The sequence below is a fragment of the Microcaecilia unicolor genome, chromosome 8 (assembly GCF_901765095.1).
Source record: "Microcaecilia unicolor chromosome 8, aMicUni1.1, whole genome shotgun sequence".
NCBI classification, from domain to species: domain Eukaryota; kingdom Metazoa; phylum Chordata; class Amphibia; order Gymnophiona; family Siphonopidae; genus Microcaecilia; species Microcaecilia unicolor.
In genome coordinates, this window is record NC_044038.1 from 142,410,500 (window position 1) to 142,430,397 (window position 19,898).

The 19,898-nt window shown below is 40.0% G+C and overlaps 1 protein-coding gene across 3 annotated transcripts in view; it reads left to right on the top strand.

Annotated features, from left to right (window-relative positions):
• ATP10B (ATPase phospholipid transporting 10B (putative)) overlaps positions 1–13,684 on the top strand; it is a 234,335-nt gene extending 220,651 nt beyond the window's left edge. For all 3 annotated transcript variants that reach the window (XM_030212611.1, XM_030212612.1, XM_030212613.1), the window contains 4 exons: positions 1,263–1,343; positions 1,705–1,809; positions 5,732–5,919; positions 11,560–13,684. In XM_030212611.1, the coding sequence (XP_030068471.1) occupies positions 1,263–1,343; positions 1,705–1,809; positions 5,732–5,919; positions 11,560–12,019 (834 nt within the window). In that variant the 3' untranslated portion in view covers positions 12,020–13,684. The remainder of the gene's footprint in view (positions 1–1,262; positions 1,344–1,704; positions 1,810–5,731; positions 5,920–11,559) is intronic.
• Positions 13,685–19,898: the final 6,214 nt, after the last annotated feature.

Below are 19,898 nucleotides of genomic sequence, written 5' to 3' on the forward strand. Positions count from 1 at the left end.
CTAAGAATGTTGGGCAATGTTTTGTCAACAAATATAAAAATGTGATAATTTAAATTTATTATACTATCTCATATATGGTGAAGGCCTTATATCTGTTCTGGGTGTATGTACATACATTTAAGGAGGCAGAACATCGAATGTGCAGTGATGGTTCCAACTGTGACATGACCACATATTCTCCCTGGGGATATAATGTTTGCACCAGGCACAGACTGAGCACATTTTGATATACAAAAATAAAATTTGTGTAGAATTGTTTTTAAATTGCATTAAGAGAAAATTTTAAAAAATATTATTTGTTTGAGCCTAAGGAGTTGTATGAGTTGATTTGTTAGACTTGGGGTATTTACGTATGTGCTTCCATCTATATAGGTTTATAGTTAACATGTGTAACCAACCCCCATGTTGTGTTAGGGAGCAGGACCTAGGCAGATCATGGGTGGAGCATGGGTATAAACTGCATGCTACAGCTAGGGTCCTTTTACCAAGCCACACTAAAAAGTGGCCAGTGCTGGTATCAGCGCATGGGTTTTCTGCACAGTGCAGCCACTTTTAGTACAGCGGTAAAATGGCCACCTCGCCATACTTTTTTGTAATGGCCATGTGCTAATTTCCCCATTGGTGCATGGCTATTACCCTGGGAGCCCTTACTGCCATCTATTTAGGAGGAAATAAGGGCTTCAGCGCTTATCAGACAGCACACGGTAATGTGCCCACGCTACCTCATTAGCGCAGACATGCCTACTCTCCATGGGCACGCCAGGAACACATAACTTAATGACAATCAAAGAAATATAATCAGTTAAAATTAATACATTTAGGGGCCCTTTTACAAAGCATCAGTAAGCCCAACGCGGGCTTACCGCACATTATCTCAACACGGCTGCTGGCGGTAGTTCCAGCTCAAGTGCGCACCATTTCTGGTGCACCAGAAAATATTTTTTAATTTTATAGCATGGCTCTAACCCGGTGGTAATCGGGCATTGCCGTGAGCTGCCTGGTTACCACTGGGTTAGCACGGGAATCCTTACCACCACCTCAATGAGTGGCAGTAAGTACTTCCCCCTCCCTCCCCCCACCCCCACATGCACTCTCAGTCTCAGTGCTCTGCTCTGAGTCATCTGCAATGATTGAGAACTCAAATAAATAACATTGCAATAGTCCAAAGAACTAAGCAATGATGCCTGAACTAGCAACCAGAACTGATAATGTCAATTATTCTGTACATCAATAATAATGGCAATTATTCTGTACACTTGCAGGCCTACAGTCATCCTGTATTTTGGATTACGTTGCTGGATGCCTTCTACCAGAGTGTTATCTGCTTTTTTCTTCCTTATTTTGTAAGTTTCTGATATTTAATACAAAAAATTGACTAAGCCTGATGGCCTGTGAAACTGTGACATTGAGATTTTGGTATATGAAGTAGATGAGCCCTGCATTTCTAAAAGATGTTCTGCTGATAACAACCTCTTACAAATTGGCCCCAGGGTGGTCTTGAAGTGGCATCAAACCATGGAGAGGTGCTACTCTCTACAACCAGCGATCTGGGTCTAATGTGCAGTAGAAATGGATCCAACGATTGTAGCATTTATAGAAGTGGCCATAGAAACCAGTGTTAAAGAGGAAAAAAAATGTTGCAAAGTACAGTATGCATTTTCAGATGTTCAGTTTAATTTATGTTTTTCTCCTCTGTTTGTCTAGACATACTACAGATCCAATATTGGGCTCATTTCGTTTGGAACACCCATAAACACCATTGCCATCTTAACAGTTAACTTTCACCTAGCCATAGAAATGAAGACTTGGGTATGTATAAAAGATTTTGTAGCAATCAATAAAATCAGGTGATTCTTTAAAGGGCGTCTATTCTATAAACATAAGTAGGGGTCTATTTTCCTTTATAGAAGACTAGAATAGCAAGGCAAATATGTGTTTATACCAGACATAGATGCTAAAAGAATATACGTAAATTGTAGCATTATATTATTTATGCACGCAACTGAGGGGTCCTTTTCACACTAAAAAAATGGCCAGCTCTGGTGGTGTCAGTGCTTGGGTTTTCCACACACTGCAGCCACTTTTAACATGGCGGTAAAATGGCCATTGTGCCATACTTCTTTGTAATGGCCATGCGCTAATTTCCCCATTACCGATACCTAGTTAGGAGGCGGTAAGGGCTCCTTTGCTACTCCCGTGCAATTCGGGTAGCTCACGGTAATGTGCCCACGCTAACTGATTAGCGCAGGCATGCTTAATCTCTGCCCATGGGCACACATTCCATGCTAGAAAATAAAAAATATTTTCCAGTTCGGGATTAGCACACACCTAGCAGGACACTACCCCGGGATGCCTCAGAACATCCCACAGTAGTGCATGCAGTAGGCCCACTTTAGGCCTACCATGCCTTAGTAATAAGGGGCCCCTAAGTGCCTCACCCACACTCCACCCAGAGTCTGCCCATGTGTGTGCCCACTTTCAAACTATACCCCATCACATTTAGGCACCATTTTTTTAGAATAATGCACCTTTGCATCCATATGCCATCATTCTACTCATTTATGCTCATTCTTGTCGCCTATATATTGGTGACCTCTTTATAGAAGTTACCCCCATGTGCCCATTACCTTCCATTCCAGTTAAGGAGATTTAGAAACTGAGGAAAAGCAAACTCAGCCATCATGATTGACCAATTCTGCCTATTCTAGCCAATTGGTACATAGGAGATGCAGTCCAAATGATCAAAAAATGTTGATTTCTAGCACAAGACACCTAAATTAGACTCCTAAATGTAGGCAAATGAGTAGCAGATCCAAACCTAAGAAAGAAATTTTTAGGTGATATTATCAGTTAAAAATCTGATAGTCCATTTTAACTATCTTGTGGAGATTTTAATTGAGATGTTCCAGGTCATAACTTGCACAGTTCCCTCTGTATTTTGCAAAGGGCTCTGTAAAATGTGGCACCTCTTGTAAAATACCCTTAATAGTCTTAAATTGGAGAAACTGTTATAAAGAACTAGAAAATCTTTGACCAACATCCCCCGTGTCTTAAAACTCCTCAACCTGCTGTGCTAAAGAGATGGTTTTTTCATGCAATTTTCTATGGTGATATAATGGAATTGTTCTTAAAATGTTTATATGTAAAAAAAAGTCTGAACATGTATAATGGAACTCCTCTCATATGAGGAAAAGACTAAATTTAAGGCCCTTCAGATTGAAAAAGAGATGGCTACGGGAGGATATGATTGAGGTCTACAAAATCCTGAGTGGTGTAGAATGAGTAGAAGTAAATTGATTTTTTTACTCTTTCAAAAAGTACAAAGACTAGGGCCACTCAATGAAGTTACATGGAAATACTTTTAAAACAAATAGCAGGAAATATTTTTTCACGCAAAGAATAGTTAAGCTCTGGAACTCATTGCCAGGGGATGTGGTAACAGCAGTTAACATATCTGGGTTAAAAAAAAGATGGACAAATTCCTGAATGAAAAATCCATAGTCTGCTATTGAGACAGACATGGGGAAGCCACTCCTTGCCCTGGGATTGGTAGCATGGAATGTTGCTACTCTTTGGGATTCTGCCAGGTACTTGTGACCTGAATAGGCCACTGCTGGAAGCGGGATGCTAGGCTAGTTGGACCATTGGTCTGACCCAGTACAGCTATTCTTATGTTCTTATAACTTGGACATAGCAGCCAGCAGGTACCAGTGGGTGCTGAGCATCACCAATATTAAGTATGCCCCTTCATTGTGTTCAGGAAGGGATAATTTACCAAAATTTCATTTTTTAAAGTAGTATGAATATAAATGTTTGAGTTGTGTGTATTCATGGATTTCTATTGCTGTATAAGAAGTGCTTTTAGTTAGTAAGAGCCTAAGAGGCTTCGCTTTTGTCAGTAAGAGTCCTCTGAATCCTAAAATATAGAACAACCAGTTTTCCATCACTGGCCTAAGTATACCAGAGACCTCATGATATTTTGATGGGTATGAAGCAAGACCAACTGTCCATATGCTAATAAAAAAGTCATCAGATTTGCTATTTAAATGGTCCCATATTATCCATTGCATATTATCTAAGCAGTTCATATCACCTATCTCTATAATTGTCATTCTGATTAGTCCGTCAATATTCAAAACTACAGCAAAATGAACCTTTATCATGTGCAAAAGGTTTTATAAAATTATCTTAAGTCATCCAATAAATATAATTTATGTTGGTTGGTGAAGGCCACAATGCAGGAGGCAGAATTAAATAGCTATGAGTAATAGGGATGTGGATGTTAGTACACATTCAGTTCATTAGTGTACCTTAAAACATTTACTGCTTGCAAAATTGATTTAACCCATAAACCCATGAATCAATGCATACAAAGTCGATTAACATTGATTAAAAAGTTCCAATGGACCAATAAAATGTTTGAAATGAACCCAAAAAAGTAAAATAAAAATAATTTAAAAGCCCAACAAAGACCTGAAGATGAACTGAAAAATTTTCCTCTGCATGTCACTAATAGATAATTAGATTTTCAGGTATTAGCAGCTGACTGCTACTATTTATTTAGGGATAGACCTATAGACACAAAAAGACCAGAAGACTTCTACTAACATATACTTTGAGATCTTGAAGGTCATCTGACCCATTCACATCTTCCCTCTGGAACATAACAATGTGAGGGAGAAGTTATGACATGTCTCCTATTGGAGAATGTACAATATAAACGTGAAAATAATGACACTAAATCTAAGGGAAAGAACGTCTACACAAAAGAGCCTAAAATTCACAATTTCCTCTTATTATTCACTGATCAGCTACACAGTCCACACAGAGAAAATAGAAAAGGATTTATTTACAGGGATCACGTTCAAGAACAAATTGTAAACAGAAGACATGGGGAAAGCCACTGCTTGTCCCTGGGATCAGTAGCATAAATCTTGCTATCATTTGGGATTCTGTCAGGTATTTTTGACCTGAGTTGGCCACTGCTGGAAGTAGGATACTGAGTTAGATGGACTATTGGTCTGGCGACTGGCCCAATGTGGCTATTCTTATGGTCTTATGTAAAAGTTTAGCACAGAGTGAAAAGTCCCAAATACAAACAAGTAGGATGGTAATAACATGAACAAAAGTCAGATAGAATAACAATGAAAAACCCTTCTGTTTGTGGTCACAGACCTTAAATTCTAGGTTATGCAACCTCAGTCTGTTGGTATCAGGTCGTCTCCTCACACTGGCAGCTGGTGGTAGGAGCAAGGCAGTGATACATTTCTGTTGATTATCAGACCATGGTGTGGTCATTGTAAAAAAAGTAAATTATAAACTAGGTGCCACTTGAGTCCTTATACACAGGTCTGTACAACTAGGGTTACCATATGGCTCCAGAAAATGGAGGACACATTGATCCAGTCTGGGTTTTGCTTCCAGTGAAAGCAATGGAAGTAAAACCTAGACTGGCTCAATGTGTCCTCCTTTTTCTGGAGCCATATGGTATCAGTAGTACAACTGTAGCAATGATATAGGGTAACAAAGGCAGATCTATAATAACTGAACAATGCCTAGACCATAGAGTGCTAGATATCTGGTTAGGATGTTCCATCTTCTTTTGAGTGATTTATACAAAGCAATTAATTTATTCATATTATTTGTGGCCACAAGTATTTATGCAAAGTTAGGTGTCATAAAACCCATGATGTTCTTATAATAATATTTCCATTTCTGTTTTTGCTCACAGACGATACTGCATGCGGGGATAATGATCGGGAGCATCGTTTTCTATTTTGTACTTTCACTTGTCTACAGTGCAATCTGTGTCACATGCACCAGCCCTGCGAACCCCTACTGGATTATGGAGATTCAGATGTCAGATCCTGTCTTTTACCTCTTATGCCTATTTACCCCACTTGTTGCTCTTTTACCAAGGTTTGTATATGACTTTGGATTTGCATTTGCTTCTAAGCCGGGAGATCAATATTCAGAAGCAGCTCTGCAGTTGACAGATTGCCAACAACATAACAGTTTTGCTTTAAAGTTCCCAGGCTGTCAAACACTTAAGTGGCTATATGGCTAAAGTTATGCCTTTTAAATTGGAGCATGATTTGGAGTTATTGCCTTCCAGTTACACAGCATTCACTCCCTGTTAAGAACTGGGAGTAGGCCATGTCCCTGTTTCTCTAAGGTTGCAGATTTCTTGTACCCTGTTCCAGTGGTGTTCCTAGGCTAGCTGACACCCGGGGCAGATCACCGATGTGCCCCCCCCCCTGGGTGCAGCGTGACCCCCCCCCCCCCCCCGGGTTGCATTTGTACCTGCTGGGGGGGGGGTGCCGCGCGCCTCTCGGCTCCAAGTCCACTCATTCCCTGCTGCTCCCTCTGCCCCGGAACAGGAAGTAACCTGTTCCGCGCAGAGGGAGCAGCAGGGAAGGAACAAGCGGACTCAGCCAACAGGCGCTCAGCACCCCCCCAGCGGCGTGCACCCGGGGCGGACCGCCCCCACCGCCACCCCCCTTGGCACGCCACTGCCCTGTTCCTCTAGGATTTATATCTTTGGAAACACCTATTAACTAACCGCCCAATATTTAGTGCTTTTTAACAGGTCAGAATTAATTTTCGCTGGTTAAACAACACTTAACTGGCTATCTGCTGATATTCAGCAGGGGATAACCGGCTAGCCTCCTGTGAATATCTGTGGTTAGCAGCTGGCGGATAACCAGTTATATCACGCGATATAACCGGCTATCCACCAATTTTTAAACCAGGTTTGTTGGTCATATTTAGCTGCGTGAAACCCTGGTATATCTTTGGCCGGTTGAAAGATAACCGGCTATGTGAATATCAACATAGCCAGTTATCTTCAAACCAGTCAAAAAAAACCTCAGATATTCAATGCTGATCACTGGAAATGGCCCGGCTTTGAATATTCGTGTTCAGCGTGGACCACGGAAGATAGCCCAGTTATCTCCTGCGGTCTGAATATCGGGGCCTAAGAATTTAGGAGTGAATACTTGAGGACTTGTAGTTCTCATCATACACTCTGTCAACAAACTTTTACCTTCAAAGGTCAGTGATGAACAAAATCTTTCCACCTTTTGGTCTGCTTTACTAAAGATTTTCTTCCATTCCATTTTCTTCCCTTTAGGCGTCCTGATGCCACGTAGTAAGAACCTATGCTATAGTGGTATCTGGGTGCCGGGATTCCATTATAGAATACTAGCATATCCCAGTATTGGGGCGACTACAATCTAGCCATACACCTGACTTAATTGCAGGCACTTAAATGCGGCATATGTAGCTTACAGTATTCTATAATTGGCATGCTTAAGTGGCAGCACTGCCCATTCCCTGCCCATGTTCTACCCATGTAAGCGTCCCCTTACATTTATTCACTATGGTGCTTATTTTAGAATCTCTGTTCTTGTTCTGGATGTCTGAAAACCAGCATATGGACATCCACATACCGATTTTATAAAGCCAGAATATGGATGTCTAACACTGCTGTATGTCCATATGGCAAGGGGGAGTGGTCTGGGCATGATTTGGGCAGGACTAGAAAGAGGCCAAAAGATGGATGTCCAGCTCCAATTACAGAAAGAGGAGGGACATCCATGCTGAAAAAGAACAGGCTGTGTCTAGTTCTAAAATGCATGTGAGATGGACATCCATTTGTGACGTACTGACTTGGACTTTGATATTCTGAGTTGGACATCGTTTCTAAAATGCCCCTCAATATCGGCAGAGTTGTGCTGTGTTCACTATTTTATCAAATATATGAGTACACACAGAATATATATTCATGTTTACGCCACCTTTGGAGCAGTTGTAAATCTATGCCAAATAATATATTCATTGCTAGGGATCATTGTAGGAGCTACTCTCACAGAAGCATATAGGCGTATTGGTCCAGATTCTATATATGGCGCCTATAAAATCCGTGCAGAAAACAGTAATGAGCACTAATTGGCAATAATTAGAATTTACATGCACAAATCCCTAAGCTTATTCTGTAAGAAGCATCTAGATTTAGGCACAGTATATAGAATACGCTTAGTTGTAGTCCTAGCACCTACAACTACGTGCATCCATTTACACCCACGAAAATGTGGCGTAAATCCCGGCGTGTAGATTTAGGAACTGAGGTCCATATTCTATAACTACATGCGTAAATTTTGGATTGCTCATGAAATGCCCCTTTCCCCGCTCTTAACCACACCCCTTTTTGCCTGCATGTGTTAGAACTTGGCGCACTGCTCTACAGAATCCACTTAGGGATTTGTGCATGTAAATTCTAATTATTGCCAATTAGTGCTCATTACTGCTTGTTAAGTGCTCTTAACAATGCTGATTAACTAATTAAGCTATTTAAGTTACACGCATTGTTACAGAATACGCTTGGATTTCGGCGCAGATCTCTAAGCACGCTATATAGAATCCGGGGGATGTTGCCTTTAAAAAATAGGTTCCTTTTTTGGAACTTTGACATAGGGTCCCAGTTTTCTCCCCAGACGTCTGTTACAGAATCTGTATTGATACTGTTTTATAATCAGAATATAGCCCCGGCTCAAACTGTGACTGGCATTTGTGCCTGAGGATGTGTGGACATTCCCTCCTAGAAACAGTGCTGCACATTTTAAAATGATTGTGACTATATCTGTGGGGTTTCATGTCTTGGACAGTATTTATCCATGAAGTGCTTTCTGTTCAAATCCAGTCCAATGATGCTCTTTGGGCAGTGCCCTGGAAATCAATCAGGGATACACTACACAGTGCCCAGACCCACGACTGGCCACCAAACTGGCTTTGTACAGTTAAAGTACAAATAAATAAATAGACATTTCAATGCAAAATGAAAGAATTTTCTTTTTTTTTAATATCATTGTTACAGGCTTCAGAATATCTACTTAGCACAGATTTCCTTGAGAGCAAACACAACAATGTTCAATTCATTGGTTATCCCTTTGTAGCATCATGCTAAGAGCGATGGAAAACTGAATTCAGAGGCAAAATGGCTGCTATCGTACCAAAGTTATGCCTAAACTGTGCTTCATTGTAATCTTTTAGTTCCAAAATAACTATCAGAGTAGGCATAAGTAACACTAGCAGTGTAAAGAATGGTACTTAAATAAATCATGTTGTTTAAAAGGGTATCATCATTAATTACAAAATGAATTCTACAAATGAAAGTCAAATCCATGATCTCCTAATATTAATACAGCACTTCCCAACCCTTTCATATTGCTAGTCGGTTTTTCACAATATTCAAAATTAGAGCGAATCCTCTCTAAGATCCTTTAAAGCAAATCTGAAGACCTTCCTCTTTCAACAAGCTTTCGGCAAGACAGGGTTTCTATCCCACTTTTCTCTCACCATATCCCTTTTTCTCCCCTCCCCCATCCTTTTAGTATGAGTGTGTATCTGTCCTATCATACTTTGGCATTCCTTTCTTAATGCTTTATAATTGTAGTTATGTAAACCACACTGTTCTGTCCCGACAGCTAGTGCGGTCCAGAAATTTTAAATAAACTATAAACTATAAGGCTGTTTTAGATTCTGTAATTTGTAATTTTTCAATGTGTATTTTGAATTTCTTATCTTTTCATTACTTTTTTATTCTTTAATCTTTTTAGGGCTACACATTAATTAAAATTTGTAATTGTGATTAATCACATGATTAAAGATATCTTATTTAGGGCCCTGTTTACTAAGCAGCATTATAGGCGCATTAACATATTTAATGCACGTAAACCATGTACGTGCTTACAATATCCCTATAGGTACCTACATGGTTAGTGCATGCCCTAAGTGTAGATGAGCTAAAAACACTAATGTACGTTAGTAAACATAGCCCTTAGTTGTTTATTTTCCCACTGCAGCTCCTTGTGACTCTGGGCAATGGAGGGTTCAGTAACTTGCCCAGAGTCACAAGGAGCTGCAGTGGGAAAATAAATCATACCTTTAATCGTGATTTTAAAAAATTTATTTATATCCCACATTTTCCCACCTATTTGTAGGGTCAATGTGGCTTACATAGTACCGGAGAGGCATTGCAGACTCCGGTGTAAACAAATACAAAGTGATGTTGTGGTAAGATAAAGTTCATGTGGCACAACCACACTAGGGAATCGTAGAACGGAAGAGTTGTGTTATGTCCATTACGTTCTTTAGTTTTGTTGTGTTGCAAAGATCAGGCATTTATGTTGGATCGGTAGGGTATGCCTTTTTAAACAGGTTAATTTTTAGTATTTTCCGGAAGTTTAGATGGTCGTTCGTAGTTTTCAAGGCTTTTGGTAATGCGTTCCACAGTTGTGTGCTTATGTAGGAAAAACTGGACGCGTAAGTTGATTTGTATTTGAGTCCTTTGCAGCTTGGGTAGTGCAGATTTAGGTACGTTCGTGTTGATTCAGATGTGTTTCTAGTTAGTAGGTCGATCAAGTCTGTCATGTATCCCGGAGCTTCACCGTAGATAATTTTGTGAACCAGAGTGCAGATTTTGAAAGCAATGCGTTCTTTGATTGGGAGCCAGTGTCGTTTTTCGCGAAGGGGTTTTGCACTTTCAAATCGCGTTTTTCCGAAGATAAGCCTAGCTGCCGTGTTTTGAGCAGTCTGAAGTTTCTTTAAGGTTTGTTCTTTGCATCCCGCAAAAATTCCATTGCAGTAGTCTATATGGCTATTTCAATGTAAATTTTTATTAAAGTATTTTACCAGCAAGAAGAATACAATCAAGTGCCAACAAAGTACTAATAGGCAATAACACTATAAACAGCAACATCAAAACACCAAACCAGACCTTCTTACCTTACCACCCTCTCTTCCCCTACTCCCCCCCCCCCCCCCAAAAAAAAAACCCTAAAAAAAAATCATATACTGGATAGGGTCTAAAAAGACAAAATTAGAACATTAACAAGAGTTCAGATATTGCTGCAGAGAAGTCCAGAACAAATAGCTGTTCTTTATCATGCTAAATAGCTGTCAATTTTTCCACCAGTAATAGATATCACAGTCTACTTCTCCAGTCCACTAAAGTGGGAGCTTGGATACAATCTTTTGTGAATTGTCGTCTAGGTAAGGCAAGGTAACATTTAAAAGGCATGTTTCCAGAGAAAACAAGCAGCCAGATGTACCAAGTATGCGTGCAATCTCACCTCTTACCGCCAGCCAAAATGAATATATAATAGATCACTCCCACCACATATGCAGATAAGTGCCAAGTAATCCACATTGTCTCCAACACAAATTAGAGAAATTGCTGCACATATCATGCTGTCAGGAGGGAGGGAGATATCAGCGCAGCAGGACTTTATCATTATGCATCAGATACGCTTTCATATACTGGATACCCAGTATATTCACACATGCATATTCCTTGCAAATATCCTGAAAAGCCAACAGGATGAGGGGTCCCCATGATAGGTGTAGGTAGCCTTGTATTAATACTTCAGCCATACTTGCCAAAGGCATAAGAGTTACTATATGGGTATCATTGGTTCTGATCTTGCAAAAAAAGTCCAAAAAGTATTTAATTTTAATACAAAATGTAGATTCATGTGTCTGTTTTCCCTCTCTTTGCAGGTTCTTTATTAAAGCTGTGCAAGGAACTTGTGGCTCATCTCTTATCCTGGAAGCACAAAGACTGGACAAACTCAGTAAAGAAGAAAGAGAGCGCAGAATTCAACAAAGGAGAGACCAAGCTCAGGCCACAGTGGCATCACCCACCGCAAATGACGCCAACAGACCTGAAAATATGTTAGGTTCACCCTTCTCCCCTAAAATGCAACCTCCTGGGAACTCAACACTATGTAGGGAAGATAGCAACAGAACTTCCATTGATTGTTGTGTAGAAATTGATCCCTCTGGTTTTGCGGCCTCTTCATCAAGACCCTCTCCCAGAAGGCATCGCGTAAATATGCCTCCTAGCTTAGTATCCAATGGGCTGGAACCCAGTCAGGGTGATTCCGATCAATGGATGGATAAAACAGAAGACTTTACAAGTGCCAACCACCGACGAAGTGTGAGTACGGTGACAATTTAAAGGGCCTTGCTTGAAAAAGACATTCAAAGATCCTTTAAATCTCATACAGGCTTTCTGTGGAGCTACTGTACAACCCATATTGGGATGATGAACATCAGGAACAAAAAAAAAAACATTGCTAATTTCTCTTTCTGCTCAGCTGTGAAGTTTATTTAATGAGAGAGAGAGAGAAAGAAAGAAACTTCTCAACGTTTCTCTGCAAGTGCAATATCAGCCTTTAGTGTTGGAGTATATGTGCATATTTTTGCTGCCAGCTAGTTGATCTGGCTGGTACTGATATGCTGTGGAAACTCAATGTGTTATATAATCACTGTGAATTGCACAAAGCAGTTTATGCAACCAAAAACCGTATTATAATTTTATGATATGCCAGAGACCTGATTAATTATGTACTGTAATATACCATGTAGCAATCACCATGGTAACAATTCTGCTGCTATGCCTTATTTATTAAGAAGTCTTCTGCATTGTACATTATTTTTGAAGGATATGGGTGGAGCAGGAAGTTACATTAAAGCATCACTGAGGTTGACCATAGGGGGATTTGTAAATCTAACAGATAAATTGTATGCCATTGTAATTTATTGCCAGTTACTTAATTGTGCCTTGCACCTCCTTAAACTTAGCTGCCAATGCTTTTAATGCAATACAGGGTAATTTTATCCAAGGTTTTCTCCCATTTGGTGCCTGACCTTTGCAACTGGAGTACAGCTGTTCAGCAGTTGCTGCTTAATCCTGTGTCTTCCAGGTTCTTTGCAGCTGCACCAATGCTTTTAAATAGTGACACATATTTTTATATTCAATTTATAACCAAACGTCAGAATGTGCATTAGAAAAAAATGTCTTAGTCAGACATACAAGCATGTTTCCCGTAAACACAATTGGAGGGAGAGGGACCAGATACATTACATAGAATGAAAGGATAAAATCCACATCAGGCCAGTCATGAAAAATGTTTGAATAAGTAGAAGGAAATATGAGATGGTGATTTAAAGCGAGGCTGCCACCAAAGATCATTGTTCTTGATATTATTGTCTTATGAAGTTTGCATTTTTTCTTAGCAGCTTGTAAAATTTACTCATTATGCATACCTCCAATCAATGAGCTGTCGGAAGATACAAATCATACAAGAATGGCAGATTTACAGCCTCATTAAAGACCAGGCTTTTTAAAGAGAATTCATTTGCAATAATTGACATGATTTAACAAGTGTTCTGTTCACCATCCCACATCACCTTCTCTCTCTCTTTTTTTCCTGGCTGGCTTGAGCTTTTTCAAAAGCAGTGGAGCTAACTGAAAATCTTTACAACAAAATATTCACATTATCCTTAGTGCATTCCAGAACCTAAAACAGGCTTTTACATAAACAAGTCCATACTCAGAGTGGAGCATTCAGACTAAACATTGTCCCAGGCAAAGGTTGTTTTCAGTGCCCCTCTTTCTCTTTAGAGTTCACCTGCTCACAAAATCATTGACTGGCTCAAAAGGGAGGAAGGGTGCTCTTCCCCAACTTTGGAGCCCTCTTACCAAGGTGCAGTAGAGCTACCACATGGCTAGTGTGTGACAAAACAGCACTACCACTGCCCTGCGATAGTTTTGGTTTTGCCGCATGCCATTTCCCATGCTAGAAAATATTTTCTAGTGCAGGGGGGTGGGGAGTAATTGGGCAGTGTGAGCATATTGCCATGCTGCCCGATTACCACATGAGTAGTGCGTGAGCCCTTACCGCTTCCTAAATAGGAGGCGGTAAGGGCCCAGGCAGTAAAGGCCATGTGCTAATTTGGAAATTAGCACATGACCATTAATAGAAAAAATTGAAATTCGGCCATTTTTGAGCCAAGCTTAAAAGTGGCCAGAGCATGCAGGAAATCCACGCTCTAAACTTACCACCAGCCACTATTTAGGGTGGCTTAGTAAAAGGAGCTCTTAGTGTCTGGGGTTGCTACTCTTTTGCTCACCTCTTATGACAGCCTTGTCTACACCTTGCCCTCAAGTTTCATGACCGTACAATGGCTTACTTGCCACGTCTGCAGCTGAGCAATTGGGAATTTAATCTATTTTGGGGCATCATCTACCTGAATACGTATGTTAACCTCTCTTAGGGCCCTGTTTACTAAGGTGCACTAGCGTTTTTAGCATGTGCTGTGAGGATACCCATAGGAATATTATGGGCATTACACGATTAGCGCAAACTAATTTTTAGCACACGCTAGCGCACCTCTAGCGCAGCTTAGTAAACAGGACCCTAAGAGGCTTATTTTCAAAGCACTTAGCCTCCCAAAGTTCCATAGAAACCTATGGAACTTAGCCTCCCAAAGTGCTTTGAAAATATGCCTCTAAGTGTAATAGTGAAGGTTGTTTCTAATGGATTTCCTGCACTAGAGCTTTCTATATATATGTTGTACCTTGGTTTGATGAAACAACAGTCTAAAAAGGAATGATAAATTATTACCGTTTTGTGACACAAATGCATTCAAATGCTCTTGATGCTAATTAGTAACATCATTATATCTGCCTTGAGAACTAAACCCAGCAAGGGCTGATCACAGTCTACTGGTTTCCATTCTCCAAGACACTTGACTAATGTACTAACTGGCTGTGAACCTCAGGCTCCAAACATCCTTCCTATGTTATTTTGCACAACAGAGATGATTTTCAGCATTGCTCATTCAGTCTGGTCACTGCTGGTTGGCAGCTATTTTTATGCATATCTATTTATGTTTTGCTATATATATTCTTGACTAGTTCAACTAATATATTTTTGTAATTTGAACAGAAAATGCATGGGAGACCTGGAAATTCAAAATAGAAAAAAAAATTAAAATATTCAGCCTAATGCCTCACGTAGCTCCTTTCCCCCATTGATCATTTCTTTGCAATCCTTCTATAGGGGAAACTTAGATATGGCCCCACAGAATTATGTGTGTAGAGCAATATTTTAGACATTCACATAGGCCCTTATAAAATTGCCCAGGGGTACATACAGAACAGTAGGCACTTAAAAGCATAGGGCCCGATATTCAGCCAGCGGCAGGCAGGGCTTTTGCTGTCGACCGCCGGCATTAAACTCAAATATTCAGTGCTGAGCTTTTTCCAACGGCCGACATTGAATATCTGGATTTTTGTAACTACTAAAAAGTTAACCGGTTCTGCTGATATTCCATGCTAAGCGGATAACATTTTAGTGGCTTAAGATAGGGCACCTCTTTGACCGCTAAACTTATCCGGCTAGGCGCTGAATATTGGCACCTATCTAGATAAGTAGCGTGATATAGCCGGTTATGTGCTAGGTGCTAACCGGCAATATTCAGTGGAGATAATCAGTTATCTCGCACAGAATATTGCCAGTTAGGCGCAGATATGCTATTTAACCGGTCAGTGGCCTTGTCCAGCCGGTTAAATAGCTTTGAATATCAGGAAGATAGGAAGTAATTCAATAAAGAGGGCATCAAAATTTGGTCACCAAGAACATGCCTAAATGAGCAGAATACTTGCTATATGCTACTCTATAAGATAACTATGATGATACATGGTTTGAAGGGTATGCACATGGGTGGAGTCCAGGTGTATCATGGGCGGGATGCACAATTATATGTGTAAATTATAGAATACTGTAATTGGTGCACCATACATTGGGTATACTGAGTACTTCTTATCTGCCATCATATTCTATATATCATTGTGTACAAAGCAATGTGTGATATGGCTCTGATATCCACACCCCTTCATCTCAGTGTGTCAGCATCACCCTGCTGCTATATACTACTACTTATCATTTCTATAGTGCTACTAGATATGCTAAGCACTGTACACATTATATGCAGGTGCTTTCTCTGCCCCTAGTGGGCTCACAAGGTAAGTTTTTTTGTTGTTGTTTTTTGTACCTGGGGCACTGCAGCTCCTTGTGACCCTGGGGTTAAGTGACTTCCCCAGGGTCACAAGGAGCTGCAGTGGGAATTGAACCCAGTTTCCCAGCTCACTACACTAACCATTAGGCTATTCCTCCACTCCAGTGGGGTCACAGCATAGCTGTCAAACCTGTCAAAGGGGGCCTTTAATTAAAGCTTAGCTCGAGTGATCTGCAGCAGGGCCCATAGGAATAAAATGGGTCCTGCTGCAGATAACTCAAGCTAAGCTTTAGTAAAATACCCCAACAGTGTTTCAAGGCATGCACGGGCAGTTGCATTGTAAGGAACCAATAATGGTAAAGGCTTAATGGTTTTCTATCTTTGTGCCGTATGTTTTAATGCCCCAACATTCATTTAAAATGAATAGGGGCCCTTCTAGTAAAGCTTAGCACACGCTAACAGACATTAATGTGCACCAAGTGTCACATAGTCCATTGGTATAAACTAAGACATGCAGCATTTAGTGCAACTAATGCCTATTAGCATGCACTAAACATTACTAAAAGGGTCCCTCAATTTACTATAGGGAATCTGTGAGACCAACTCAAGCTCTGCAGTCTAACCATCAAACCTTGTAAAACTGATTATTTATCACTGCAAACTGAAAAAGCCCACAAACTAAATAAAAATAATCTTTTCCCTTTATTTTGTCACTGAATTCAAAATCTCCATTCCATGATATTTGTTACACCGTTCTAAGAATATACAGGTCTTTATCTGCCGTCATTTACTATGTTACTATGTTAACGTGAGTAACATAGTAGATGACAGCAGAGAAAGACCTGTACAGTCCATCCAGTCTGCCCAACAAGATAAACTCATATGTGCTACTTTATATTTGTATCTGCCATTTTCAGGGCACAGACCGTAGAAGTCTGCCTAGCACTAGCCCCGCCTCCCAACCACTGGTGCTGCCACCCAATCTCTGCTCAGCTTCTGAGGATCCATTCCTTCCGAACAGGATTCCTTTATGTTTATCCCACGCATGATATACAAGACACTGTACAGAAAAGAAGATCATCTACCTACTAATAGTAGGACCCAAATAGTTCATTTGAGTACCACATCTCTGAATTATCAGCTTCAAATTCAGCTTGGGCCAGCAGTGGCTGAAAGACCATTACCATCATAAAGTTATTTGATGGACTATCTGGCTTGGGTTGGTGGTCTCGCTTCAAGTGCACAATTGCCACTTTCTTATTGGGTCAGTTTTGAACTGGCACACTCACCGGCTTAAATAAACAGCACTTCTATGGTCTGTGCCCAGATGGAGGCTGAGTAGATTTAGATGGACTGGAGTGGAACTTCTCGGGTGCTTTGACAACAATGTCAGAAATTTTAGAACAAGGCCAGTGCCGGGCAGACCTCTACAGTCTATGCCCTAAAAATGCCGTAAAAATAGTAAGGATAAATCAAGAAGAGGAATACATGATATAACACTTCATACCATATATTGTTGGGCAGACTGGATGGACCTTGCAGGCCTTTAATGCCATCTACTATGTTACTATGTTATTATCCGTTTAAATAGTGGTACTGAATGTGTGTCTTGGCCAATGACCATAATGGCACTTTCCATTTAGCGACTGAATATCGCTGCTATACAAAAAGATTTTAGGGCCATCTTTAACCCAGCCCACAAATATAAAGATAATATCAGGCCATTCAGAGATCTCTCTAAATAACATTTAAAAATTATGGATAAGGAAAGTATACATTTGATCACCACCAGTAAACTTTGGAATATTGGCCCAACAATTTTATCAGTCTGAGCAGAGGCTAAGGACTGAATGAGCATGGAAAATGAATTCTCTTATCATCCTTATGAATAGGCTTAAACCCAGTGGCAGGGCACTATAAAGAAAGCTCATAATTTAACAATCCATACTGCACCTTTTCTGTGCATAAATGGATTATTTCTTTATATTACGCTCTCAATCAGCACCTTCTGTGAGCAACAAAAATTCACCATAACTTAGAAGATCCCCCCTTATAGTGACAATGAAGCATTTCATGGTGCTGGGAATCTGAAAGGGTTTTTTTTTTTTTGTCGCATTTTTCTAAATGTGGAGTGCTTGGTAATATATTTTTGGACTTGGGGAGCAGGATCGTGCACTGGCAGCATATAGAACGCTATTATGGAAGATGGATGTTTCTTTTGTTTACAGATAGTATTGAATTCTTTTAGGAAGTTTAAAAGAATTGTCAGAGAATTTCCATTTTGAAGGCAGGGAATTCTAGAGAACAAATCCGTCAAGCTACTGGGAAGAAAGTTCTTGACATACTGAAGGAGGACTGCAAAAGCTTGAATTTAAGCAGAGACCATCTTCTGTGCAAATAATCTGTGAAGAGGGGGAATCATGCCAATTCCCTCATCCACATGAAGCAATGGGCCCCCCAAAAGTTGTCTTTTTGGAAAGAAAAACTGATTTGCACTTCATTTGGGTGATACAATTACACAGCAAGCTTTTTCTATTCACTTCTCATGGCTTCTTAGGAAGCTTTCAATGACTGTACTAGGGGGCCTTGAGTCATTAAAAATTTGCAAACCTAGATAAGCAAAAGTACATTAGCTTCCTAAATTTGAGTGCCAAATTGCTTGCAAGCCCTGCAAAAACATTGCCTTAAGGTAGCAATATAAAATTATCTTGATATTTGCAGAAAAATCCTGTTTTTAGTTTTGCTTGTTTATGTATTGTATTAATTCATCAACACTGTGACTCCATGAAGTGAGTGCTTGATGCTTTTGTATATTTAGTTAGTTGAAGGAATGCAATTTTTCATGCAACGTTTTGTACATTAATCTTTTATTTACTGACAAGTATTTTGTTATAGGCCATATCTCGATTAAAGTACATTTTCAATTGAGACTTGGGGTGTGACTCTTTATTCTAATCCTGTTAGAATGGTTGCATAGGCAATAATCCAAAAACTATTATCCATGTACTTTGTACCAGTAATGAAAGCAATTTAGGGTCCATATTCAGCCATGACAGTGAGACAGTTTTGATAAATGCTGACTGCAGCATTTAAAAATATCTGATTAATATTCAGGCCATGGCTGTTGGTGTTTTTTTTAAACACTGACTGCCATGGGTACAATTAGCCCCAGACAATCAGTGCTGTGCCATGTCTGGCCACTGGCACTGAATATCTAGGGCTAACTCGTATTACCCTGGCCTCCAGAGCTTCAAGTACCACAAGGATGGTGCTTGAAGTTGCGGCAGCCATTTTGAAGCAGCCTTTTTTTGAGGTGTAAAAGTCATTTAAGTTTTGCTTTGATTCCATCCTCTTGCAGCATAAATATCCTCTGTGTTTATCTTACACCTTTTTGAATTCTGGCACTCTTTTTGATCCCACCACCTCCAGGCATTCCAAGCATCCACCACTCTTTCCATGAAAATGTATTTCCTGATGTTGCTTCTAGTTTGACAGCTTCCCACAAAACATAAAACTAAACAAAAGGATTTAAGCAATACATTATTGTTCAGCTTTCTCACTGGTTATGATTTGCTGCAGTTTAAACCAGAATATATAGCATCACCAAGAGAAGACTCAGAACTCTTGAACCAAAATCTTTAATGCAGTAATCAAACAAAGAAAAATAACTTACAGTTCAGATGTGCTGGACAAGAGTTTTGCTGTGCAAACTGGTAGTCTGTTCCACCAGCTCTCTCTCTCCATGCAAGAGAGAAGATGAGAATAATTCAACAACACACTGAGTATTGATGCTGTTTATTCTTTTACACTGGTAAAATCTTGATACTGTCACAGTAGATTGAAGGGGTCATACAGCAAAATACAATATAGGCAGTTTCAGTTCACAAAGGAGATATGCTGCAGACTAACTCTTAGAGGCCTGATGGAGAGAGAAAATGGTGTGTGGGAGGGGGCAATTACCCCAGCATGCACAGAAAACAAGGCAAGCCAACAGAAAAAGTCCCAAAAGACACAGGGAGCTGGACATGTGC